Genomic DNA, 26,454 nt, shown 5'->3' with positions numbered 1-26,454 from the left:
TCGGGATGTGTTTCTCTCCCCACCAGGTTGTCATCTGGATTGAGAAAATGGCCAGTCCCTCTTCCCTCCAGAGATGACTTCCCTGAATCAGGGACTCAGCCCATCAGACGAGAAGGGAGGCAGGAGGAAAACCATGGGTCTATCAGCCCACTGCTGGGAAAGGACCACAGAGAAGCTATAGATGGCTTGAGAAACTCACTGATCAAATGTACAATGATGCATCTGTGCTCCTAGCCACTGAGTACCTGGAGAACACTTAGAGGAGGTCATGTTGTGGGTAGGGTTTCTGGTCTGGGATAAATTGAGAATCTAACATGGAATGATGAGGGCCGGGGCAGGTATGGGTACCAAGTGCAGGGAAAAGTCACCATCTTTTTAAGAAAGGCAGTAATTGCAGGGAGTTCTGCAGGCTATGAAGAGGCTGAAGGGACCTGTCCACCTACACACACCAATATACAAACTCTTTCTACCTCTTTTCCCCAGCTAGCACCAGGACCCCCCCCCCCCCCCATAAGTTCTTCCTCAGGCCAGTTCCAAAGCTCCTGCAGGAGGTTATCTGGGCCTGCCTCGAGCCCTGTAGAACCAGGAGGCCCAGAAGACCAGTGCAGTAGATAGAACCCCAAGGTAGACAAGTATGTGTGGGTCTCTGTACACCCTCTCCCCCTCCCTGTGTGAATGCCAGCCAGGACTGAGAATTTTGGGAAGCCATCCTTTCCATCAGCTGCCAGAGGCCTGGTCCTAAGCTCCCATTGTCACAGGCTCTGCTGTGCCCTCTGAGGCATGGGATGGTACAGCTTAGCCCAGTCCAGCCTCATGTTCCACATTAGGGAAAACAGGAGCCTTGGAGGAAAGTCAGAATTTAGAAAAGGTCTTCCTCTCCATGCCACATCTCCCCAAGAATCAAAACTCTTGTTTGATTCATCTTCTGTGCCTGCTCCCTCCCTACCCACCGTGCCAAGGCAGTCACAGGACACGAGGATTGCCCTTGAGCAGCTCCAAATCTGGGTGGGGAGAATAAGACCAGCCAATTAAAATCTCAGAAAGTTAGTTGCTGAAGTCAGCACAGGGCGCTGAGCTGAGAAGACAGGGTCAGCACTTTGTCCTCAAATGCCAGGCTGAGAAGTTGGGACTTGGTCCAGAGGGCAGTCTCAGAGAGCCATGGAAGAGTTCTGAGCAGAAGTAACACCTGGGAGGACCTAAATGTGCAGGATTGTGGCCACAAGAGATTCTTTGAACACAGTCCAGTCTTCTTGCTGTGGCTTTGGAAGATCTGCCACCCTCTCCAGCCTTACTCATCCTTTCCTCTCATGCTCATATCAAAACCATTTGTCCCCAAATGTGATGAGCTAGGGGGAAGTCCTCAATCAAGCTGGCTGGAATAGATGGTTAAGTTTTGCGGCTACTAGCCCAGGGAGGAGTTTGGGAGTCTAAATGGCCTAGTTTAAGGTAGACATGGTGAGGAGAACAGTGGGCAGAGCTTTCAGGCCTGACTGGGCCCTCCCAGTGGGTCCCAGGCTGTGGGCAGGTTACTTCGAGACCATGGAGGCACCATGGAGATGTGCTAAAGTGAGATCATTTGAGAACCAATATATTCAACCGGGATCTTTGCCGGGTATCTTCAGTCACAGATCACACACTAGCCCCACCCCACTGCCTACCCTGTGAGGGGCTCTCTTCCCAGTGTTTCCCAGGGCCCTCAGAGCCCCCACACTCCAGCCTCAATAAATATTAACAGAAGAACTCTATCCCTCCCTCTCCTTCCCCAGAGCCCAGAAATGAACCTGACCCTGCCAGAGGAGAGGCTTCTCCAGGGAAACCACACTGGTAGGAGAAATGGCCTAAGATCAGAGCCCAGGCCCACCAGGAAGGTGGCTCTTACGACTCAGTGCCTGGGGGATCCACTGGGGCCTCTCTGTTTGCCCAGTTCCAGTTGGAGAATAAGGCAAAGAGGACATTTTGATAGAGACAGTTTTTAGTTAAAAAAAATCAGAAATCAATTGTACCTAAAGCTTGGGGGCTGAGACTGGACCAAACCTCAGTCTTTCTCCTAGGTGGGACCCCTTCTCTGGGGGCACTGGTCTGCAGAGTTAGTTAAGGCAGCCTGGCATGGAGTGACCCCATTAGCCATGCAGTACCCTATCACAGGGCCAGCTTATTATCCTCAGCCAGCCTCACACAGGCAGAGGACAACTGATCCCACTTTCAGAGGAGGGCCCTTGGGCCAGAGATGACTAGCAATTGCCCAAGCTCAAACAGTGATGGGCCCTGGGAGGCAGCTGGTAGTGCAGTATTCTTATCTGCACACAGAAGAGCAAGTGTGGGTGGCAGGGAGGGGCAGTGCGGGGACTGAGACTGAGGCTTCACCAGCCAAACCCTTGACTCAGAGGCCGGCAGGGCCAGGGGCTGCTGGCTGGCACAGGTGTCTGACCCTGCACCAGGTGGCCATACAGCAGTGAGGCTGACCCAGGGGAGATATGGGAAACACGGCCTTGGCCCACAGGGGAATCCCCCTGCCCCACAAAGAGCCTGGAAAAGGGAGGAGAAGCAGCATGTTTACCGCTGAGGAAGCGGAGGCAGGGCAGGGACCTTTGGTCAGAAGGCCCCTCCCAGAAAGCGGGGGAGGCCCCATGAGATGTGGTAGCCGTTTGTTTGCTTCTCACTGCCAGGAGGAAATTAAAGAGAATCTGCCACTTCCTTCCGCCCCAAATGGGATGGGGAAGGCAGGGGTGGGGGCTGGGAGGGCTGTGTGGTGTGACCTGGCAATTGTAAGGGCACCAAATGGCTGTCATCAGCAGCCTCCAGTCTCCCCACAACCCCTATCCAGGGCAGGTACCTCATCAGGTCTGAGCTCCAGCTGTCAGGCTTGAGGGCGACTCTGGGAGGGAGTGTTGGCCTGTTGGGCTGGTCCCTTACTGGGGCACCAGATTCCTTTCCCCAGATTCCGTATCACCTCTTATCGGGAAAGTCAACTGATATCCAGTACCTCAGGTTTACCACCAGAAGAATGGGCCTTCCTGGTTCAGCCCAAGTCCAGTGAGCCTGAAAGTCTCCCCATGCCCCACCTCCACCAGACCCACAGAATGGGCAGGGAATATGCTTTAGGAAGCTCCAGGTCTGCACAGAGGGTGGGAGTAGAACAATTATGCCAGGACACAAGTCCATGTCCATGTATAAGGATGCCCAAGGCTGAAGCATCAGCCATGGGTGAGGGTGGGGAGTGTCTTTATTGCACTGTACCAATGTCAGGTTGGGGAGGTATCTCCTGAAAAGCTCCTGTTTTCAAAGGGACTATGGCCCTGCCATTCAGACCCACAGGAGATGGGATCCCTCCCCCTCCCAGGAACCCCCTGGTCCATGCTCCAGGCTGATGGCCCAGGGCAAGACCTCTAGCTGCTGCCAGGCAGGGACAGCAGATTTTCCAGTGGCATCTGGTTCATGCTCTGGCACCCACAGCCACCTTAGGGCCAAGCCCATGGAGCGGGAGACCAGGGCAGGAACAGTAGTCACCGGCCTTCCAGGGGGGTCTCTTCACCATTTGCCAAGTCCACAAAGGGCTTCTTGCACAGTTCCCCAGACAGTGCTGGCTCCTGAGCTCTGGGGCTCCCAGGGTCTTGGTCAGGGGCCTCCCTCTTGCGCTTGTGCAAGGAGGGGCTCTCCTCACCCAGCCGACCCTCAGGGAGGCCCTGGCTCCGCAGACAGACGATGGCCGCAGCCTGCTCCGCCAGTTTCTTGGACTTGTCCCTGGGCAGATGAGGCATAGGGCAATGAGGCAGGTGGGCACATTGCAGGACTAGAGGCTGGGAGGACTGACTCTATACGCTCTTGGCAGAAATTCTGACAAAATTGAGTAAGGGATCATCGTCCAGGGACACCACTGCCCACGCACACCATCTGCCCAACCCTCCTAGGCCAATGCTAGATTCACATCCCCCACACCATGCCTCATGCCCTCTGATGAAGAAACTCACCACAAGGTGGACTGGTACTTTTGCTCAGCAACAGTGACAACAGAGCAGAACAGGCGATCTAGAGGGCGTTGAACCTGGTACAGAGAAAGCAGAGGAAACAGGGATGGCTGTACAGAAGCCAGGGGAATGAGCCCTGGAGGGCTACCTGCTGGGGTCAAACCAAAGGCAGATAAATAATAGGTTGGTATTTCCAACCTAAGTCAAATGAAGACTACCTGTATCATATGCCCCTCCAAAGCAAAAGTGCCTGGTGTGTCTTCCAGAGAAGAAAGGTAGATACACAAAAAGACAATGATATGGAGTGGCCGGAGCTCTGTCATGGACCTCAGGAAAGGGCCATTGAGCCTTTGGCTGCACATGACTATGACAGCCTCCCCTTATTGACATCTGGATAGGCCAGGTCCCCAAAAGGAGGAGGAGTTCACCAGATGGCAAAGAGGTGAGAAAGGACAAGGACGGGAGCAGAGAAGGCTCAGCTGGCAGGACCAGGTGATATGGCCAGGCTGGGTGGATGAGACCTGAAGTGGAAAGGCATGTGGGGGTCTCGTGCTCTACGCTGAGGTGCTGGGGCTTGATCCCACAGGCACTGGGGAGCTGATAACTTTAGTAAAGGAGATAAAGGTTAGATTTGTTTTGGAAAAATCACTCTGGCAGAGGGGTACAGACACAAGGATCAGAAGGTACAAACCTGGAGGCCAGAAGTATAGTCTAGAAGAGGCAGAGCAGCCTAAGCAAGGCATGGCCACAGAGACCAAAGGAAGTGAAGCAAGACTATCTCAAAGTTTCCACCCCAGGGGCCCCATGTTTGGGGCCCAATTCTGTGCCTCGTTGACTGAGGCCTGATCCAAAGACATGTCTGCCAGAATTGGACAACAGGCCACTGTCTGAGGGGAGAGCCATCAGCAACCGACCTGGCCACCAGCAACCTCTGTGTGCCTGCAAGGTCGAGGCCAGCCTCCAGCCAGCAGTCTGGAGTTGAGGGTATAAGCTGCGGGTGTGCTGGAGTGATGGCACCAGCCATGGGAGCACCGTGGCTGGCTACAGGGCAGGCCACAGCCAGGAACTTACCGTTTCATACACGGGCTGTGCCACCTTCTCCCTCCGGCACCACTCCAGCAGGCACATCTTGGGGGTGATCTGGGGTGGGTAAGCTCTCCTGGGGAAATGAGGGGAAGTAGTCAGGGCCTACCCACTCTCATCACTCTCTCCTCTCAACAAGGGCCCTCCTTAGTTTGTTAGGAGCTGCAGGAACGGGAGGAATTAAGACACCAGGCTGCTGCCTTAAGGCCCTTGTACCTACTTCCCTAGGCTCCTATTCCTGTCCTACCAGTGGCTTGGGACCTGGCTTCTACCTAAAGTGAAGGTGGGCTTTGGCATGCTTGGGAAACTGGCGGGGGAGGAGGAGTGAACTCCCAGCACTCTGAAGTCCAGGCTGGAAAACAGCCTTCAACAGCCAGGAAGGAAGGTCCAGTATGCCTCTGAAGACAAGATCAGTAGGGAGTGGGTAGACACAGGGAATGAAGGGGGCCAGACTATGGTCTCAGGGATCTAGTTCAATGCCCACCAGGATTACATGTGCCTAGTGCCAGGATCATCTGCTGCTGCCGTGAATACGATGGACTCTGGTTTCACAGTCAGTGACAGGGTGGCAGCTCTCCCTGGCATATGACTGCCCAGCAGCTATCCTCCCACCCTGACCCCCAAGCCCTTGCCAGACAAGCTTGGCTCCTGGTCTGGGCCTAGGCAATGGAGAAAGGCTCAGATCCCAGATGGCAGAGGACAAGGATGAGGGTACCACTCAAAGCTGAGTCACAGTCTGAGGGAATAATCAGCCAGAGGCTACTTCTGCTTAGAGCAGGCACCCCAGGGATGGTGAGGGGCAGTGGGAGTAGGCAGGCGCTGCACAGCCAAGGGGGATTAGGGTCCTGCTTCGGCTGAGGAGCTCCATGCAGGGCCCAGGAAAAAGCAGTCTTCCAGGGACAGGAGACAAGACCACCCACCCTGAGTTGGGGTGGGGAAGTTGGGGAGGAGGTTAGGGAAAAAGTAGAATTCAGTCACCCTTGGGACAACATGCACACCCCCGACTGTGCTATCTGGGCTTTCAGGAACTATCTTCCCTGAAAGTTCCTTCTTTGGGATGCTAAAAATTGAGAACAAATGTCTAAACCAAGGAGACCTGTGGTCCCTAAGCTTGACATTAATCACATATAGTAGCCAGCTTGCAGGCCCAGTCAGACCCCGAGGACACTGGCCCTGGCCCCAGCTGAGGCCAAGCTGGAGACCCACCGGTCAAACCTGACAGCCATTTTAATGACACCAGAGGCATCTTCAGCTGGTTCCCCCGCCTCTTCAGGAGTCCTGGCTAAAAGCTTGGCCCGCCGGGCATCCAGCTGCTGTGTGGTCTCCTCATAGAAGGCACCAAGGCCAAAGGCCTCACTATGGAGGGAGAAGCACAGCAGGACAAGCACATTGGTAGAGCCAGCATCCAGGCACTACAGGAGCCCAGGGACCCACCACATACACCAAAACGCTATCGGGGCCTGGCCATCAGCGGCTACCTCCTGGACTGGAAGATGGAGAATGAATGTGAACCCCTGAGCGAGGACACTGTAGGGAGGCTGGGCCGGGTAGAAAAGGTTCTAAAAGTCACTTCCACCACCTGCAGCCTTTCTCCCAAGAAAGAGTGCACAGGTGGTGTCCCCAGCCAGCCGTGTCTAAGTTGACCTACACTGACCGTGCATATGGGGTACACACAGTTTCATCCTCATGTGGGCCCATGGGAGGAAGAGAAAGAGGCCTGATCACTGAGTGGTTCCCCACTTCCCGCCTGGCCACAGCAGTTATCATGGGTACCACCTGGAGCTATAGAGTTAAACTTTTTTCCTTGAGCTTACAAGATTCCTGGGTCAAGCTAATTAAGCTATGTGGGTAAGGGACTGGACCAACACCACAAGCCAGGGGTTGGAGGATCATGTGGACAAGGCTTTTCCCTTCTAGGAAGCACTGTGAGGGCTGGAAGACTCCCAAGAGGATGGATCCCCGACGGCAAAAGCAGTTCAGAAAGGCTTCTTTGGAATAGGGAGGATATAGATAGTCAATGCGAGAGGGAGAGAGCCTGCCAGGCAGAGGACCCAGTATGAACACAGGGTGGAGGTACAGAAGCAGAAGTGTAGACAGGGAGCAGTGGGAACAGGAACTAGGCCAGGTGGTGAAGGGCCTAAAGTGTCAACTGCCTGAGATGGAGCTGCACCAGATCTAGAGGACCAAGGGCTGGCCTCCCAGACCACAGGGTGATGGGGTGTGGGCACAGGCTCCAGCCAGGGGCTCCATTCTATAGCCCCAACTCTTCTGACCATTGGGTCTCAGTGGCCTGGCATGTGACAAGTCTGTTAATAGAAAAGTCCCTTCCTCCCCAGGAAATCCCAAGCCCATCTTTTACATTCCTCCATCCTACTAGTGCCCTAGGTCCCAAAATTCTACTGCTAATCAGTACAGGGATGGAACATTCCAAAGCTTTGAAAGTATCCCCTTCTGTGAGACAAAGCTATACAACCACTCCACTCCTATATGTCCCTGTCCAGAAGCTATGTCCCTGGCCCCCTGGAAGAGTCAACTTAGGGTCCAAGATCAAGCCTGGGCAATGTCTGCAAGGACAGATGGACAGCCCATGTCCTCTCTTACCAAATTTCCTGGGAAGACTGAGCAGCATGGAGCAACCTTCCCTGGGGTGATTCCAGCTGTTCTCGTAGCATCTGGCACAAGCAGTACTTGGTGTTGGTGTAGTGGTTGTCATACTGCACTGCCTGAGAGAAGAACTGCCATGAGCCCACCTGCTGCCCAGGCAAGCTCTAAGGCCTGAGCTATGCTCTGATGGCAGGGAAAGGGGCTCCGAGGGGGCATCAGAGGTATGCGTGCAGCCAAGACAATGTGACCCCATAAGAAGAGCCACCTCCACCCTAGCCATCTATTCCTCAAGCTAGCAGTACAAAGCTTGAGGTCACAGCTGAGGCCCACAGTCAGGAACACGCTGTCCTGGAAAGCTTAACTGAGGTCCAGAAGTGCAGAAGCCCCCTCCTACTTCAGCCACCACAGACTATCACAGAGGACCTACTGCCGAGCATCTTCCAGGGCAGAGAGGGGAAACACACCAAATTCTGGCATAGCAGGTCCAGCCCTAGGACAGGGATGAGATTCTTCTATTCCTTATAACCAGGGTGGGCGCCTTCCCTCCCCACATCTTGAATAGCCTCTCTCCAACTTTCCCCTACGTGGGTAAAGCACAGCACCATTTACCAAGCATATTGGCACGTGTTACTTGTCACTTCATTTATCTATACAAGTATGAGGTGCAAGTGTTACCACCACTCCACAGACTGAGAAATGAAGGGAGGCAAAGGACTGCCCAGCAATACCCAGTGAAAGACAGCAGCAGTGGGTGAAGGCTGGCTGCCCCAGCCCTCCAGAACCCCCTTACACCCCTTGCCCCCTACACTGTTCTAGTAGGTCCACCTGGGCCAATGTCTTCAGTGCCTGGGAAGGTACCATGGCACACTCTAGACAAAGTGGGGAATAAGTAGGTGATTCCCCTGCCGACAGCAGGGCCTTGATTCAGCTTGTTTGGGACAACAGGCACCTGGCTGAACCAGAAAGCAGCTCTATCTACATTTGAAAGCCGCTCCCTTTCTCCGCAACTATACACCCTCTTGAGGAACTGCCAAGGGACAGGCTGAGCAGGAATGATAGCATCACCTTTCACCCAGTAAGCAAGCTCAGCACTACTGAACATGTCTTCGCTGCCACAGACTTGTCAGCTGGACAGAAAAGCTGGACAGCTGACCTGGGCTGAAGCAAGCCCCCCTTGCCTCAAGCTGACCCAAAGCACTGGAAAGCTTGTGGTCACCAACTTGCCCAACAGGACACTCAGAACTAGGGTACAAGGGCTGTATGAGAGCTGCAGCACTAAGCAGGAGAGGCTCTAGGACACAGGCCTCAGGGCCTCCTACCATCCCAACTTGCACAGCCATGAGAACACCCACATACCATGGCAGCCGAAATTGCCCAGGCATGGCCTTAGCTTGGAGAGGGCACAGGCAGTCCCAGGAGGGTATGAACCCTAGGACTGAAGAAAAGGGTAGAAGTTTGCTCTGTGCGAGGCCCAACTCACAGAAGAATTTGAGAACCACTCACTATCTCTGCCCATAGACATGTGCAGCTGATCAGAGTCCCACAGAGTTACAGGATTTTGCCAAAGAGACAGGGCAAGTGAACTCATAGTTTCCCTGTATAGGGAAATGCCCTTGCCACTACCATCAAGCTCTCAGTGACAAGAAACTGGCTTACAAAAAGCTATTCCCTAAGGAGAAGGTTAAAATTAAGCTATTCCCTAACTCATAGGCTAAAGCATTCTGGGAATCAGGAACAGAAAAGTTTTAGAAGTGATTCTGACCGATGAGTCAAATCAGGTGAGCAGTCTCTATGGAAATAATCTGTCCCCAACAACAACAGCTACAATGGCTCCTCCTGGCTGTGGCTGCTCCTATGCCAACCTATAGGCATGCGTGTTGAGTACATGTCAGGTATGAAAGGGAAGGAAAAAGATATTATGTGTTTGGGGCCCCAACAGCATCCTGCATCCAGAGGTCCTTGCTATGACCCCCACTCCTTTAGAAGCTTTAGAAGGGGGAGATAGTAGGGGCACACATCCCAGCATTTTCTCTTCGCACTGCAGCTGGAGAGACCCAATGCTGCACTATAAGAGCTAAAAAGAAAAGGAGAGAAAAACAGGAGCTGCTGGCAGCTGGGGGCTCACACAAAGTGCTCTCTGCAGGAATACGGCAGACAGTGAGAAATGTTTGTTTTGAAGAAGCGCAGAGACATACATATCTGATGTACTTCTGTATGACCTCCTCCAGAGGCCGTAGACCCTCCTTGAGGAAGATAGATGGGTTCCACATGGCTGCTCGGGCCACCATCACTGAAGAGGCTGCCGTGGCTTGTCGGAAGTCCTCTATGTCTAAATACTGTTGGATATGGTCGTGAGATCCTCCACTGAAAAGCAACAGGAGAATTAGAGATGTCCCTGTCATGGAACCTACCAGCATTTTCAGAAAAAGGCAACTCCCAGATCTGCTACTCATTAACTGTGTGGCTTTGGCCAAGTCCTTTCAGGTATAAGAGCTTTAGTAGAGATTACAGTGCGTGCCCCCATTATGAAGTTAGGAGCACTAAGTAAGAGGATGTATGTAAAGTAGCCCAAACAATGCCTGGCACCTAATAGGTATTCCAGAAAATTTACTTTCCCTCCTTCTCATCCGAAACAGTGGCTAAAGCCAGCCCACATCTGAAGACATGGGTCTATAACTGGGGTATTTGGGCCAAAGGAAAACTCTGAAGCTGAGCGGGCCACCAACATGGCCACTAAGGACAGAGTCAAAACCCTGAAGAGGGGAAGAGGCACCCTGGTGATCATGAGAGGAAGGAAGGAGGCTCATTTAGGTCACAATTTCCCATCCCTCCACCCTGCTGCTCCAAAGACCCCCAGGGGAAACTGCTCTGTCCTCATGTGTTTCATCGGGGTCAGGCAGCAGCCTTAGTCCAGAGACAGCCATGTGGAAGGGGAGGGCCTTCAGGTGGCAGCAGAATAGACAGGGCCAAGGCTTGAGTAGCCCTGCTCTCTCCAAGCCACTCCCAAAACTCTTTGCTCCAGGGAAGGCCGGGCCTAGCTAGCACCCTGTGCTTAGCTCCTCCCTCCTACCATTCAGGCATGCCTTTTGTCAGGGCTGCCCTCTTCCCAACACCCCAGGCTCCCTCAGGCTCAGTGCAGTCCTAAGATGCAGGGCTGAGCTGGACTCCCAGCTGGCCTATATAGTCTCACTTCCCAGGGGCGACTTTGAGCTGCATCTTTGGGACCTGACACTGACTAGCCTAGGTCCCTGGTCCTGCAGCTGCACAGAATTTTGCCTTCTGCTTCTGTGAGCTGCCTTATGCGCCCGGAGCCACGGCGCTATGAGCTGTGGCCTGGTACTCGTCACATAGCTCCCTACACTCTGCATGCCTAACTCTGGGGGTGACCACCTTCCCCTGGGCCTGCTTCCGTGGCCACCTGTTTGCTCTCTCCCTGCCTCTGAACACTCCTACCCCCAGCCCATCCAGCGCAATGCCCTGGGCCCTGCCCACTGCACCAGAGGCCAATCGGCCTGACTTACACGTAGACATTTTTCAGCCTCAGTCCCACCTTCGTTTTCCATCCCACCCTTTTTCTCTTTTTCCTTACGGTCATTTTTGGGTGCTATCTCATTCCATTTTTTGTATGCCAGCTCAAGTCCCTTCTGAATGAGGTAGGACATAAAGTAAAAGATGAAGAAGGGAGGCTTACTTGGCTATGACAGGAATGGAGAGGGCATTAGCAATGGCTTTGATGACGTCACAGCTGACAGGGTGCTGAGGCCGCTCCTCCCGCTTCCTTGGAGAAAAAGAGATGGGCCTGAGGGCTGAGCGTCAAAGGCCAGGGTTACCTCAGCCAAACCCTGCTGTCCTCCATACGGAACCTCAGGAAGGTCAGGTGGCCATGTGGTCATCAAGGACAGGCTGCAGAGGCTGGCCCTCCCTGGCCTCTGGAGAAGGACTCTGTCATGAGGGACAGGAACAGCACAGGTCCCTCCTGAGGCCAGCTCAGCTCTTGGAGGCCTACAGGGGAGGCATGGCTGCAAAGGGCCAATATGGGCAGCCTGGCTTCCATGGTCACGCTGCTTTTCCCTGACTTCCTCTCACCTCTGCCAGGGATGAGGGACAGTGCCATAAGAATGCTGCTCCTACTGTCCCAGTCCTGCCCTCTCCAAGGGACTGGGAACAGCTGCTGCTGCTCAGACTGGCCACTCCCATGCAGCTGCCTATGCCGCGGCCAAGTTGCACAGCTGATCCTGGTGAGAGGCACCTGACACAGGGTAGGCCCCGTGTCCAGGGCAGCCATGACAGGCCACAGATCATGGCTGTCACAACAAGCCACAGGGGAGGCGGGACAACAACCTAGGGCCCCTCCTCCCAAGGTCAACTGCAAGAAGTATTTATGAGTGAGTGATTCTTAGGGATGCTGAGGTGAGGCCAGACCTGAGTTGTGCTCAGAGGTAAAGCAGGAGAGGTGGTTGACGAGATAGCCTTTGATATCAGAGTATGTCTCCTCACTATGCTCCTCAACAAAAGGGTCAAGGGCCACAGGCCCTCAGAAGGCCCTGTCAACCTAGCCTCCACCTTTACCTCCCTACATCCGCAGCAGCCAGTTTCAGCCCATCCCAAACAGCTCTGATGGCTAGAAAGTCCTTCCTCAAACTCACCCAAATCTGTCTTCTTAGTGTTCCCAACTACCAGTAAAAGCAATAGCTTTGTTTATTAAGAGAATTCTCTATGCACTGTGCCAAGGATTTATATTTACAATCTCATAAAAGCCTCACAACAACCCTACAAAGCAGAAATTATCTTAACTTCCAAATGAGGAATGTGGCGCTCAGAGAGGTTAAGTGATTTGCCCGAGGATACACAGTCAACAAGCAGCAGAGCAGGAATTTGAAACCAGAAAATCTGAGTCCAAAGTATGTTGCCTCGGGAAGGATCTTATGTGCACGTGTGTGGCCTCTCACCTCCCCTCCTGGCTTCAATCCAAGCAGCTCTGCTATTCTGTTTTATAAGTTGGAGTTCTGGGTTCCCATCTTGGAAAATGCTATGATAGACACAACCAACAATCTGAGCTGTTCCTACTGGAACCCCGAACCCAAAGGAACAACACTCAGAGAAGAGAGGTCTCTCTGGCTAAAGTCTACTAACCTAGGATTCTGTACAAAACGACATCCTGGACACAGGGAGCAAGTTTGATTGGGAAACTGGGGGTAACCTTCAGAAACACCTCAGTTCTCAGCAGAGAGCACAGCAGCTACACATATAAGGACTGTTGAAAGTAATCATTTTGACAGCTGGCAGTCCAACAAGGACAGACAAAAAGAGGCAGTGCCTTTAAAAGAATAGCAATCTACCTGGGGTCATTCAAGGGAGAAGCCTTTCTCAATGCAAGAGGAACAAAATGAAATTCGGGGTCAGAATTCTAATTCCACCACTTACTGGCTGCATGGTACAATGTTGAGCAAATCACTCAAACTCTAACATGTGTACATCCTGAGAGTAGGGGAGGTTCTCCTTCTTCTTGGTCTCTCTGTGTCTCTAAAGCTCAGTGTCTAGGTGCTCGATGAATGAAACAAAGAAAAATGCAAGCCCATTCAGGACTCATGGGATATCTAAAGAACAAGGCACAGCAAGGCAGAGGCTTGCCAAATTTGTAGAAAAGAAGTTGTTGTCACCTGAGGTCTGGGGAAAGATCATTAAGATGGCTGGGGACCTCCCTACCAGTCAGTCACTAGAAAGGTGACCACTCACCTCCCATGAACTGCAATGGCAGCAATGCCAGTCCTCTCTATCCGCTTCACAAGGTTCAGGGTATCTTCCAGCTGGGGAAGAAGACCGTCCAGTGTGGTTACTGAAGCCCCAGAACAGCTGCCACCTCCTACAGTAGGCTCAGCGCCACCCATCCTCCAAACCTAATTCAGCACCTCAAGAATCATTCATATATCCCCAAATCCAACATCACCAAGGTGAATGCACCTTCAAATGTAACACACCATCCTTACCGATGGCAGGATGCGAATCTTGCAGGTCACAGGTCTGCATGTCCCTTTAACAAGAGTGCTGAGGATCTGCAGAGAGAAGAACACGAGAGCACCTACCTCTTCTGAACACACCACTACATTGCTTTTATTAACATGAGTGCATGTATGTGTCTGTATTCATGAGTGCATGTATGTGTCTGTTGTGCACATATACGTGTAAGCTCCACAGGTAAGGGGTCTGCCTTTGTTCTATGCTAAAGCCCCAGCACCAGCGATCCCCTGCCTGGCACATAGTGGTGTATGTATATTTGTTAAATATACATATGAGTGATTGAATAAATCTGCATGCTTATCTGTGTGGAACACAGTGAGCCTTTGCCAGGACACACATTAGAATTATCGGGAGAGCTAAAGAAATATAGACTCTTGGATTCTACCCCATTATTTCCTGAATGGGTCTCTAGATACAGGGCTTAGGAATGTGTGTTTCCAAAAGGCTCTGCCCAACACACAATTTGATTCTGAGGTCTAGCCCTGGTTAAGAATATATGGCTGACAGCTTCTTTCCTGGGTGAAGGCGATGTTCCCTGAGTGCTACCCCAGGACTGCAGACTGAGGGAGCAGGAAGGCCTTTAAGGGCCTGGGGCCCTGTCCTCATGTACTCCTCTCTTTAGGGTAGTCAAATATATAGAAGTGAAACTGGAAAAGGAAAAGACAACATATTCAACATATTAAAAAGTGCTTATTGCATAGTAATTGCAAAAGATTTCAAAGAAAGATCAAGTAGTCACACAGGAAAGTGTCAGGGAAGTAGCAAGATCAGACCACACAAGAATCAGGGATCAAGAGATCAAGAGAGGTATAGATGACACTGCATGTCTGTGGCATTGCTATCTTCTTCCCTCATCAAACATTTCAGTCCAGGAAAGATGGAGGGAAGGTGATCCCAAGAGCCCTCTTGCAAGCACTGGATCTCTGTGCAGCAGAGCAAGGGAACATCAAGCACCGATCTTGATTCCAGACAGGCGAGGGCAGCAGAGAGCTAGGTTGCAAGAATAAGGAGAGGAAGGCTTTCTCTCAGGGACAGGCTGAGGCAGGCCACTGCAGAAGACATCAGAGCAGGAGGCTGGGCTGACAGGTGGACAGTTCATAAGCAAGACAGGACCTGCTGGCCCAGGCACAATTACTAGGGAGTGGCAAGAAGAAACAGTCCCCAGGTGCTGCCCCAGGAGGCAGACTGGGCCTGAGGTCCTAGGGTCATGCTGGCGGCCTTAAAGGGACACTTAACCCTTAAAGGGAAGATTGCCAGGTCGATCAGGAAACAGAATAAAAATTCTCACTCTATTCCTACCCTTCATATTTACAGCAACATCTCTGGAAGGTTCCCCTGCAAGTTCTCACTTAGAATCCTCTGATATTTGGTGATTTAAGCTGGTCTGATCCAATTCTCTGTCTTGCAGAACTTCCTTTTGGTGTATTTCATCCAAGTAGATCTTCAGTATTTCTGTTCATTTCCTGAGTGTGTTAAGGACTAGGAAGGAAATTAGGTAAGCTAAAGCTCTAGCCACTGGCAAGGATCACACTGATGAGAAAGGGCACTAGACTCTGTCTTCTGGCCAGGCTCTAGCATGAAATTCTCCTGGACACCCAGCTCTCCAGATCCAATTCACACCACATGTCTCTGTGGTGTGAAAGTCTCTGGGGGGAAAGGACCAGAGCCAAGATCACATCTCAGGAAAGTAACAGCTCACCTATCCAAGGCAGGCTTGCCCCATTAGATCCACTGGCCATCGTAGGAAAAGCAGAACCCTTAGCTCCCCCGGTTATAGGGGAGAGGGCAGATGGGAGGAAGGGAAAGCGTAGGCTTGGAAATCAGGGAGACCTGCCAACTGTCAGCCCTGGCCCAAGTGCCGCGTGCATAGGGGGATTCCTGGGGTGCACAGGGAATCTCAGGCAGGAATGAGACAGAGGATATTACTGACTTATAGTATAAAACTGAGGCTCCTGCTGGGCATGGTACCTCACACCTATAATCCTAGCACTGTGGATCTGAGGTGAGAGGATCACTTGAGGCCAGGAGTTCAAGAGCAGCCAGGTCAACATAACACAACCCCATTTCTACAAAAAGTTTTTAAACATTAGCCAAACATGGTGGCTAATTTTTAAGCATGCCTTTAGTCCCTGCTGCTTGGAAGGTGGAGGTGGGAGGATCACTTGAGCATAGGAGTTCAAGGTCATAGTAAGCTATGATCATGCCACTGAACTCCGGCCTGGACAACAGAGTGAAACCCTGCCTCTAAAAAATTAAAATTAAATAAATAAATAAAAATAAAACTGAGGTTCTTAATTCAAGGAGGGTATACCACAGTTACCTGGTGGAAGCTTTTTCAAGAGAGTGATACACCACTCTCCACTCCTACGCACCCCAAGGGTATTCAGAATTCTCAACAGATAACATCCCTTTTTAAAAATTGGGGTAAAATATATAACAGAGAATTTGCCATCATAAACATTTTTAAGTGTATGTTTCAGTGGCATTCTTTACATCCACAATGTTGTGCAGCCATCAATGCTATGTATTTCCAAACTTTTTCATGACCCCAAAGAGGCATCTTTATTTGGAGAAAATTTCTGCAGGTGGTACTTAGATGTTCCCACGGATGGAACCATGGGCTTAAAATACCAAGCCTGGAAGGACCCACAAATCTGTCACCCAGCTTGTCAGTACAATCTGGGCCTGAAATGAATCGAGCCCCGTACACCTAAGTCACATCTGGCTTTGTTGTGCAAGCCTACAACCTCCCCTCTGGGGGGCAAACCCATCTCTGGTTCTACCTGGCCATCTGAGTGCCCAACCAGAGAAGCAGTGGAATGAACTGGGCTTCTCAGGTGCAGGGTGTCTCTGCTGCCTCACGGATGAAATCTGCCTCATTCAAAGCAGGACAGTGGAGAGGACAGAGCCAACAGCATGGGTCCGAGAAGCCAGGAGGCTGGAGGAGAATGGAAGTGCCTGTATGCACATGTTGTGACCCACATCCCTCCTTCTGGGCCCCTCTCCCAAGTGTGGCAACCGGTCTGACACCCACAGGGTACACTTCCACTCCATGCTGCACAGAGGTGCCTGACTAGAGGTTCCTAAGTCCAGGCACCTATTGAACTGTGGCCAGACACTTATAAACTACACTCAGGCACCTTAAACCTGAGATGCCATCAGAGGGGGCACCGATGCTATGTTAGGAGTCACAAGACTATAGCTCTAAAGCAGGCTCTGCCTGCCACTTAGTTGCTACGTGATCTTGAGCAAATTATTTTTATCTCTCTGTGCTTTCGTTTATTGTTCTTGATCAAATGGAGATAGCAAATGCCTACCCTGTCTACTTCAAGGGGTTTAGGGAACAAAAGGCACATTATATAGGCACACTGTAGGCACATTATAGAGACACTATAGGTACAGTATCTATGGCTGCACATGGGAAAACTGAGGAGGCACCAAGCCAACACACACAGTGTTCTTCCCATATCCCAGAGACAGCTGGACCGGAGGAATACACAGGGCTTAGCAGCTGACACAGCAGCCAGCAGAAATGATGGCAGCTCTTACTGGTGGTGCCTGAGTTCCAGGTTGCTCTAGCCTGTGGGAGACACTGTGAGGCTTAAAGCCCAGACAGGGAAATGGGGATAGAGAATGAAAAAAAGGAAAACAAAGGAGCTAAGAGGAACGACAAGGAGAGAACTGGTAGACCGGGAGAGAAAAGCAAAAGGTATGTATGGTATAGCAGAAAACATCATCCCCACACATGTCCTGGCAGTGCACAACACTGGGTGGTGAATGCCAACCTGTCCCCAGGGCTTCATTAAACTGGCATGCAGAATCACCAAGGGAAGGGAACAGAAGGAGACTAACTTCAGCTTGCCTCATCCGACCCTGGCCTGGCCTGCTCTCAGAGGGCTGGTGGAGTCTGCCAGTATTCAGGGGACCTACTGCTGCTCTCATCAAGCCCCTGGGAGAGGCCAATCCACCCCCACACTCCTGCCCACAAACACATACTGCCACTGAGGCTGTCCTCACCAAGGTGGCCTGGCCTCTCCTCTCATGATCATCCCAGAAGGGAGTGAGGTGGTGCAGAGGAGGCTCTGAATCCTCAGGACCCCCAGGCTCTCAGTTGCCATGCCCCTGGCTCTGGGCTTTTAAGGAACTCCAGGCTGCTGTAGGCTGGCACAGGGGTTCCCAAACTTGGCTGCACAAAAAACTTACTGAGAACCTTTTTAAAAACATTTCGAGGCCCCAGGTGGAGAGACTGGGTAGACTCCAGTAAATCTGGAGATGGAGAGGAGGTGTTCTGGACAACTCTAGGTTGTAGCCATGGTTGAGGACCCCTGCTTTCACCCAGGCAAGACTTACCTTCTCAATCTTGTCAGGGTCTGACAGCAGAGCAGCACCCATTCCTCCCTAAGGAGAAACACACACAGGGTCTTCTTACAGCTGGGGCAAGATCACCCTCCCCACAGGATGGCAACTTGGTGTGGCAACCTGTCCCACCCCAGCACTTGCCCCCAAGGGACCAAGGCCACTGGCAATTGGCACATCTCCAAACCAAGCAGAAAGGCAGCAGCATCCATGTGTATAATATCTGGAACTGGAGTGTGGTAAATTCTAGAAGTTATCACTCTCCCCTTGACAAAACAGATCTATCTGGAAGTGGGCTCTACAAAATTTATTTTTTAAGACTGCCCACTCCCTACCCAGGTCTCAGTGTCTTAATAAATTAAATCCCACCATCTCCCAAGCCCTTAAAAAACAATGAATCTGGCTAATCATGTGGCTCACACCTGTAATCCCAGAACTCTGAGAGGCTAAGGTGGGAAGATCGCTTGAGGCCAGGAGTTCAAGACCAGCCTGGCAACATAGCAAGACCCCACCTTTACAACAAATAGAAAAATTAAATGGCATGGTAGTGCATGCTTCTAGTCCCAGCAACTCTGGAGCCTGAGGCAGAAGGATCACCTGAGCCTAGGTGTTCAAGGTTGCAGTGAGCTATGATCAGGTCACTGCACTCTAGCCTGGGCAACAGTTTGAAAAGAGATCAAATGTACCTTCTTCCTATCATACCTAACACTTACTGAGATACCCCCACCACCAACAAAGCCACACAGAGGCACACAGTCTGCATTACTTGTCTAGGCCCTTCTCCTCCGCTACCAACAATGTCCCAGTCCTGAGGACCCAAACCCTGCCAAACTCTAACAAAAGCCCCACCAACGCATGGAACCACTTAAATCTCGACAGTAACAACAACGGTTATCTCTTAATGATGGGATTATTAGTGATTTTCCTGGTCTTTTTTTATACTTTTACTCCTAAATATTTCAGTGTATATTTTCTTTTCTTTTCTTTCTTTCTTTTTTTTTTTTTTTTTTGAGACAGAGTCTCGCTTTGTTGCCCAGGCTAGAGTGAGTGCCGTGGCGTCAGTCTAGCTCACAGCAACCTCAAACTGCTGGGCTCAAGCAATCCTACTGCCTCAGCCTCCCAAGGAGCTGGGACTACAGGCATGCGCCACCATGCCCAGCTAATTTTTTCTACATATGTATTTTAGTTGGCCAGATAATTTCTTTCTATTTTTAGTAGAGACGGGGTCTCACTCTTGCTCAGGCTGGTCTCGAACTCCTGACCTTGAGCAATCCACATGCCTCGGCCTCCCAGAGTGCTAGGATTACAGGCGTGAGCCACCAAGCCCGGCTTTCAGTGTATATTTTCTAAGAATAAGGATATTCTGTTATATAATCACAGAAGAGTTATCGACATCATAAATTTACATTGATACAGTATTTTTACCTAATCTACTATGATCTCTATTCTAATTTCGCCAGTTCATCTAATAATATTCTTTGGAGCATTTTCCCATCTACCACACAATGCAGGCCAGAGTCAAGCATTAAACTTCACTGTCATGTCTCGTTAGCCTCTTTTAATCTGCATCTGATTTTTGTGAGGACTACAAAGAAATCAGTTTACCTTGGTGGAATATTCTTTCGGGCAGCCCATGTTGACATCAATACCAGCTACGTCATTTTCTCTGGAAAAGGGTGAAGGAGAAAAGGTAATAAATATTCAATTTAAGGCAAGAAGGTAGAGTAAAAGGCACAGATGGGTTTGTGTTCACGAAGATCCTACTGTGTCCCTGGCCCTGTGAAACACACCAACCCTCAATGACATAAGATGAAAAAGGGAAAGAAACCTGTCCCTAAAATGTGCAACTGCTTCATCTGAGCAGAGCTCCAAAGGAAAGACATAATGTGTGCACACATCCATAAAGGGCTAGATATAGAAAATTTGCTCCTTAGGAATTATATCAGATAACTCAAATACTGAGTGGCAGGCACATTGAACTTGATCCCAGGGCTGCAGTTTTGACTGAGGTAGTGAAAGCCATTTGTCAATGCAGAAAAGTGACATGAGCACAAGAGCCCTTTCCCAGAGCGCTGCTTCTGGTGGGAGTTACAGGACGCCTCTGTTGGCTGGGCTGTGCGGTTGGATTACTCCAAACAATGCTCAGATGCAGAAAGGGCTTCGCTCCATCCTCTGGTACATACATAGTGAATGGTCTGAGATCAGCAGCAATTCCTGCCTGAGTTCCTTCTCACTCTTACTGTAAATAGCAACAGTAGCTAACACTAAGCACTATGTGCCACATTCTGAGAAGACAATTACATGCACTATTTCATTTACCCTTCCCTAGGCCAGAGGTTGATAGTACTATTTAATTTTATTTATTTATTTATTCTTTGAAATGGAGTCTCATTCTGTCACCCAGGCTTGAACACTGTGGCCATGATCACAGCTCACTGCAACTTCAAACTCCTGAGTTCAAGCAATCCTGCTGCCTCAGCCTCTCAAGTAGCTGGGACTATAGGCTTACGCCACCATGACCAGCTAACTTCCTTATATTTTGTAGAGACAGGTTCTCATTGTGCTGCTCAGGTTGGTCTTGAATTCCTGGCATCAAGAAATCCTCCCAGGCTGGGCGCAGTGGCTCACGCCTATAATCCTAGCACTCTGGGAGGCTGAGGCGGGAGGATCACTCGAGGTCAGGAGTTCGAGACGAGCCTGAGCAAGAGTGAGACCCCATTTCTACTAAAAAATAGAAAGAAATTATCTGGACAACTAAAAATATATAGTAGAAAAAATTAGCCGGGCATGGTGGCACATGCCTGTAGTCCCAGCTACTCAGGAGGCTGAGGCAGAAGGATTGCTTAACCCCAGGAGTTTGAGGTTGCTGTGAGCTGGGCTAACGCCACAGCACTCTAGCCCGGGCAAAAGAGAGCGAGACTCTGTCTCCAAAAAAAGAAAAAAAAGAGATCCTCCCGCTTCAGTCTCCTAAAGTACTGAGATTACAGGCGTGAGCCACCGCCCCCAGTCAGTAGTACTGTTTTATAGATGAGGGAACTAAGTTCTCAGTGAGGTTAAGTAACGTACCTAAGGTCACACAGTTAACAAGGATCAAAGCCAGAATTCCAGCCCAATTCTGTCTTAACTTCAAGCCCATCACTTTACCCATAGTACTCTCCTGCCTTTGTTAATTCAGGAAGCACTAAGTCTTATATATACTTCATGACAGTTAAAGCCTCAGGACTCACAGTCATGATATTATCAAGAATAAACACTAACAAACAAGTCCCCTCACACACAGAGAGTCTCTGGGATCTGGGCACTGGGGGTACAGCCCTTGGATGCCACAGAGAAGGAAACCAGGCACTCTCAACCTGGAAACAGAAGGTAATGGGCTAGGAGGAGATGGGTGGTCACCTCTAAGGTCACCAGTAACATTATGGCCTCACAGCTCACAGCAGTAATAAAGGCAGTGCCAAAGAGGAGGAACTTACACAAGCCTGGCCACCGCAAGGGCTCGCTCTGCGTCTGATGTTCCCTGGGAACACAAGAGGCTGTATCAACCACTGCCCTGACACAGGTACACATGCACAAACATATCCATGTACGTCACACATACACACACGTGAGGCTGGCTTTCTCTTGAACAGCTAGCTCACCGGACTAGCTCACTACCAGCAGAAAAAGGTGGACTTGCAGGGCCTAGAAAATGTCATCAATGCTGTGATTACTTTCAATCATAAGAAAAGTTGAAAAATTTTATAGTGAACATTCAGATACCCACCACTTAGGTTCTACAATTAACATTTTGCTGTGTTTGCTTTATCACATGTCTACCCACTGTTACCAATATTTTTAAAAAACCTAAACATCATTCAGGTGCTATTTCTGAAAAAGCACCAAGAAATGCCCAAAGCCAAGAAAAGAAAGCTACAGAGTCATTACAACTCTAACATAAACCTTAACTATTCTTGAGGAAACCTAATTTCATTCTATGGGAAATATATACAGATTACATAAAAAAAAGCCCATGTTCTGAATAATCAATGCTAGGGATTAAAAAAATAGATATAAAAGTCATGCCAAACAGATCATGCCTATCATTCAGTAAATTAAATTTGAGACTGGAGGCATGTAACAGACTGTGACGGCTTGATTTCCATAAACTGTCTCGACCAGCATAATCACTCATGGGCGGATCTGTGGAAAACATTGAAGGAGTCTTCAGGAAGCCAATGTTGTGCACTGTAGCTCTGGTATCAACACTGGCCTGGCACAGAGCATGAGCCGGGAAATCCCAGGGGCCTCAGGAGGGTACTCAGCAATGGGGTCTCTTACCATCTGGAAGACCACCCTGTTCTGTTCTCTTTCGCAGGTGCGGAAGACAACTCGGTCATCAGGAGCGACAAAGTCTACAGTGCTGAGCGCTTCTGCAATAAAACACAAACACAAGGGGCTACTCAGTTAAGATGCAAGTTCAACCTGGCCTAAGCCCTGAAGAAAAACAGCAAAACTATAACCTTGAAGGGAAAAGAAGGGACCCTAGATGTATACTATTCTCCCTTTTTTTTTTTTTTTTTTCAGATACAAGGTCTCACTACGTTGCCCAGGCTGGAGTGTAGTGGCTATTCACAGGCGCAATCATAGCTCACTGCTGCCTTGAACTCCAGGGTTCAAGTGATCTTCCCACCTCAGAATCCCAAGTAGCTGGGACTACAGTTGCACACCACCATACCTGGCTGATTTTTTAATTTTTTGTAGAGACAAAGTCTCACTATGTTGCCCAGGCTGGTCTCGAACTCCTGGCCTCAAGCAATCCTCCCGCCTCAACCTCCCAAAGTGCTGGGATTACAAGCCACCACACCCGGCTGTGTCATATTTTATACATACGCATTATGTACTATATGTGTAAAAATATATACATTATTCCTCTTTGTGATTACCACTTTAGGTGTGGGATTATGGAGGGTTTTCTTTTTCTAGGTTATATACATCCAGAATATTGAATTTTTTGTAATACAAAAAAGAAAACATAGATTTAAGAACAATGAGACAAAATTCAGTCATAACTTCTAATGAAATTATATTAAGATTTCACAAACATATTACATCAAAAACCTCAAGGAATATACCAGAATTCTAATCAAAGCAGAATCCGCCTCATCAAAAGACTATAAGCATCCCACTGTAGAAATTCAGATTTAGAAAAAGTATAAGCAAAACCACAATTCATCACAATCACTTATATCTGCACAGAGCTTAAGGTGTGCAAAATACTTACACATCCCTTATCTTATTTGATCCTCACTCCATCCCCACAATTTAAGTAAAGCCAGGATTACAATTTTCACTCTACAGATAAAGGAACTGAGGCAGAGACAGGTCATGTGACTTGCACAAAGTCACACACCTACCAGGAGGCTGAGTCAGGGTCAGTGCAGATGCCATCCTGACTCCAAGGTTCAGGTTCCTAGGGTCCCTCCAGTACAATGACACAAGGCAATTTCTATGCCAGCAAGCCTGTGGATAGGGGGCATTCTTAGCTTATGTGGATTTCTTTTTTTTAAAGAGATAGGGTCTCACTATATCACCCAGGCTGGTTTAGAACCCCTAGCTTCCCTTCCCAGTCTCCTGAGTAGCTGGGACTACAGGAACAAACCACCACATCTAAGTAACTTCAAAATAATTTTTTGAGATAGGGTCTCACAACATTGCCCAGCTGGTCTTGAACTCCTGGCCTCCAGTGATTCTCCTGCCTTAGACTCCTGAGTATCTGTGACTACAGGTGTGAGCCATCATGGCTGGCTACATCTGGCTTTTTGTCATGGTCTCTGGAGAGCAATGACTGCTCTCAAGGGAGCATGACATTTCCAAAATTACACAATGCTGCCAGGCAGGACACTGTCACCCCAGCAAGGGCAATAGTAGTGCTGCCTGAGCCCAGCAGGACACACACACAATCCTGGGGCCAGGGCTGCACTCACCATTGACAACTCTCTTGCACTGAAGCATCTTGAGGTCGATCAGCTCCTGCAGAGGAATCAGAGGACACTCGTCAGTCTTGAACATGTAGACCTTCAGCATGGCAGGAGGACATTCAATGGCACACCTGATAGGGACTGCTTAGCCAGTCATCTTACTACAAACAACAAATCACAGCTTTTAGTACATGTAGTGCTATCCACCCTACCCAATTACAGCGAACAGGGGCCTGAGAGAGCCATGCTCAATTGGATGCTCTTCCCAGGGACGTTGGAGACACTTGGGGCCTAGAAAGGATGAGCCACTAAGAGAGTCAGAGAGAAGATAATCGCCCAGGACATGGCCACCTGAACACTTTCCTCACCTACTGGTCACAGGTGAAGCCCACCCCCCTCAAAGACTATCCCAGCTCATCCCTAGGCAAAGGGAAGGCCATGATGGGCTCCCAGGAAACACTCAAGGACAAAACTGGGACCAGTGACTAAAAGCACAGGGAGGAATATTTGTGATGAACAAAGGAAAGAAAAGTCTAAAACCCCTATCCCAACATGGTCGACACTATGTGGAACTAAAAGAGGTGAGCTCCCCAACTCTGGAGATAGTCAAACAGACTCAGGAAAGAAAGGAAAAAGGGGTTTCTTCAAAATCAGTATCATAAAGATGGAGGGAAAGCTCATGACTCCTGGAGGATTGAGATTCTCTAATCCCTAGTTGGAGATAGGAATTAGTGGTCTTCTTTGTTCAGTGATCCTTACTGCAGAGGGGTAAGACAAGTCAGAAGAGGCAGGCACCTGTCACACTGCCCAGAAGCCCATGCCCAGGGATTCTGGCAGTGCAGAAGACAACAGGAAGAGACTGTGTTCCCTGGTACTCATCCCCTTACTGACTCCCTATGAGCCTCAGCAAGTCACAACCCCAGTCAGGTGGGCACAATGACCTCTGCTCAGTTATGGGTGCATCAGGGCTAACATGGCCAAAAGTTCCTCAAGGCGTCCGTGGGGCTCCCCACAGCATACTCAGCACCTGGTTAGTACACATTCTAGGTGTTTCTGTCACTGTTCTCTCCATGAAGAACTCAGGACATCAAGTATCTAATGCCCACCAGGCCTGACCAAACAAATCACCACAACCAAGCAGTGTGGACACATAGTTGGCATCCAAGCCCCAAGAATCAGTGTGGCTTCCTGAGGGATGGGCAGAGCCCAACTCAGAGCCCCTGCAGCCAGGGATCCTAGTTGCAGGGGCAGGCACAAAGGCAAGTGGACCTGTGGAAAAATGTGAATGGCCTGTGCTTATGAAGAGAAGTTCAGTAGCCAGGCTGAGCTCCAGCAGGGACTCAAGCAAGAGAAAGCAAGGTGAGACCCTCAGCAAAGACTGGGAAATATATTGGTTCCAAGCACTTATGGAACTCTCTGTCCAATCATTTTAGCTGACCATTAAACTAACCAAGTGGAAACTTTACTGGCCACACATGACAAAGAATAGAAATTTTACAAAATTAGTTCAGAATAGTCACTAAGCACACAAACAACATCCCCTAAGGAGGAGAGAATCCGATTCCCAGACATGCCACATTATATTATTTAAAATGTCCAGTTTTCAAAAAAAATTATGAGACACAGGCCGGGTGCCGTGGCTCACGCCTGTAATCCTAGTATTCTGGGAGGCCAAGGCGGGTGGATTGTTTGAGCTCAAGAGTTCGAGACCAGCCTGAGTAAGACCGAGACCCCCGTCTCTACTAAAAATAGAAAGAACTTAGCTGGACAATTAAAAATATAGAGACAAAATTAGCCGGACATGGTGGCACATGCCTGTAGTCCCAGCTACTCGGGAGGCTGAGGCAGTAGGATCACTTGAGCCCAGGAGTTTGAGGTTGCTGTGAGCTAGGCTGAGGCCACGGCACTCTAGCCCGGGCAACAGAGTGAGACTCTGTCTCAAAAAAAAATTAAGAGACATGCAAAAAAACCCAAGAAAGTATGGTATACACACACACGCACACACACACACACACACACAAATCAATGGAAAATGCTGACCTATGCAAGGTCCTCTGAGGCAGGTGGGGTGATCTGACTGTCTAATCAACCAAGCTTTGCCCAGTTAGAAGAGTCACATACTAAAAGTCATCACATAAATCCTGGGCCCTTAACTTCCAAAGGGCTTGAAAACAACCCTAAGAATTCCCAAAAAATTAGCTGATGGAAAGTCTGGAAGCTGGGAGGTCAGCTCTGTTTCCTGTGGCAGCTCTGGTCCCTCTGTCCAGCTTCCACGACCCTCATTAGCACAGACTGATGCCATGGCCTATACACGAAGCGTGGCTGTCTAGAACAGGCACTGTGCTGTGACTCGCCTCCACCCTCATGTTCCACTCCACCTGTCTCCCAGTGAATACACGCCCACTTTCTGGAGTCTCAGAAAAATGCTGCCTGCATAGGAAAAGTGAAGTCCAAGGGAGGTGAATATGTTA

At 49.9% G+C, this 26,454-nt stretch overlaps 1 protein-coding gene across 4 annotated transcripts in view; it reads right to left on the bottom strand.

The window, feature by feature from the left end:
- Nucleotides 1-3,119: 3,119 nt before the first annotated feature.
- DUS2 (dihydrouridine synthase 2) overlaps nucleotides 3,120-26,454 on the bottom strand; it is a 36,261-nt gene continuing 12,926 nt past the window's right edge. For 3 of the 4 annotated variants that reach the window (XM_069497962.1, XM_069497961.1, XM_069497965.1), the window contains exons 4-17: nucleotides 23,990-24,035; nucleotides 22,344-22,435; nucleotides 21,500-21,543; nucleotides 19,632-19,692; nucleotides 18,021-18,068; nucleotides 13,640-13,705; nucleotides 13,389-13,459; nucleotides 11,344-11,430; nucleotides 9,848-10,016; nucleotides 7,650-7,771; nucleotides 6,255-6,404; nucleotides 5,037-5,124; nucleotides 3,969-4,042; nucleotides 3,179-3,741 (exon numbers count right to left, since the gene is read on the bottom strand). In XM_069497962.1, the coding sequence (XP_069354063.1) occupies nucleotides 3,504-3,741; nucleotides 3,969-4,042; nucleotides 5,037-5,124; nucleotides 6,255-6,404; nucleotides 7,650-7,771; nucleotides 9,848-10,016; nucleotides 11,344-11,430; nucleotides 13,389-13,459; nucleotides 13,640-13,705; nucleotides 18,021-18,068; nucleotides 19,632-19,692; nucleotides 21,500-21,543; nucleotides 22,344-22,435; nucleotides 23,990-24,035 (1,356 nt within the window). In that variant the 3' untranslated portion in view covers nucleotides 3,179-3,503. Of the gene's footprint in view, nucleotides 3,742-3,968; nucleotides 4,043-5,036; nucleotides 5,125-6,254; nucleotides 6,405-7,649; nucleotides 7,772-9,847; nucleotides 10,017-11,343; nucleotides 11,431-13,388; nucleotides 13,460-13,639; nucleotides 13,706-18,020; nucleotides 18,069-19,631; nucleotides 19,693-21,499; nucleotides 21,544-22,343; nucleotides 22,436-23,989; nucleotides 24,036-26,454 lie in introns of all 4 variants that reach the window. The other variant, XM_069497963.1, reaches the window with a different exon arrangement.

The sequence above is a fragment of the Eulemur rufifrons genome, chromosome 23, assembly GCF_041146395.1.
Source record: "Eulemur rufifrons isolate Redbay chromosome 23, OSU_ERuf_1, whole genome shotgun sequence".
Taxonomy (NCBI): domain Eukaryota; kingdom Metazoa; phylum Chordata; class Mammalia; order Primates; family Lemuridae; genus Eulemur; species Eulemur rufifrons.
This window is presented reverse-complemented; position numbering and strand designations above follow the sequence as displayed.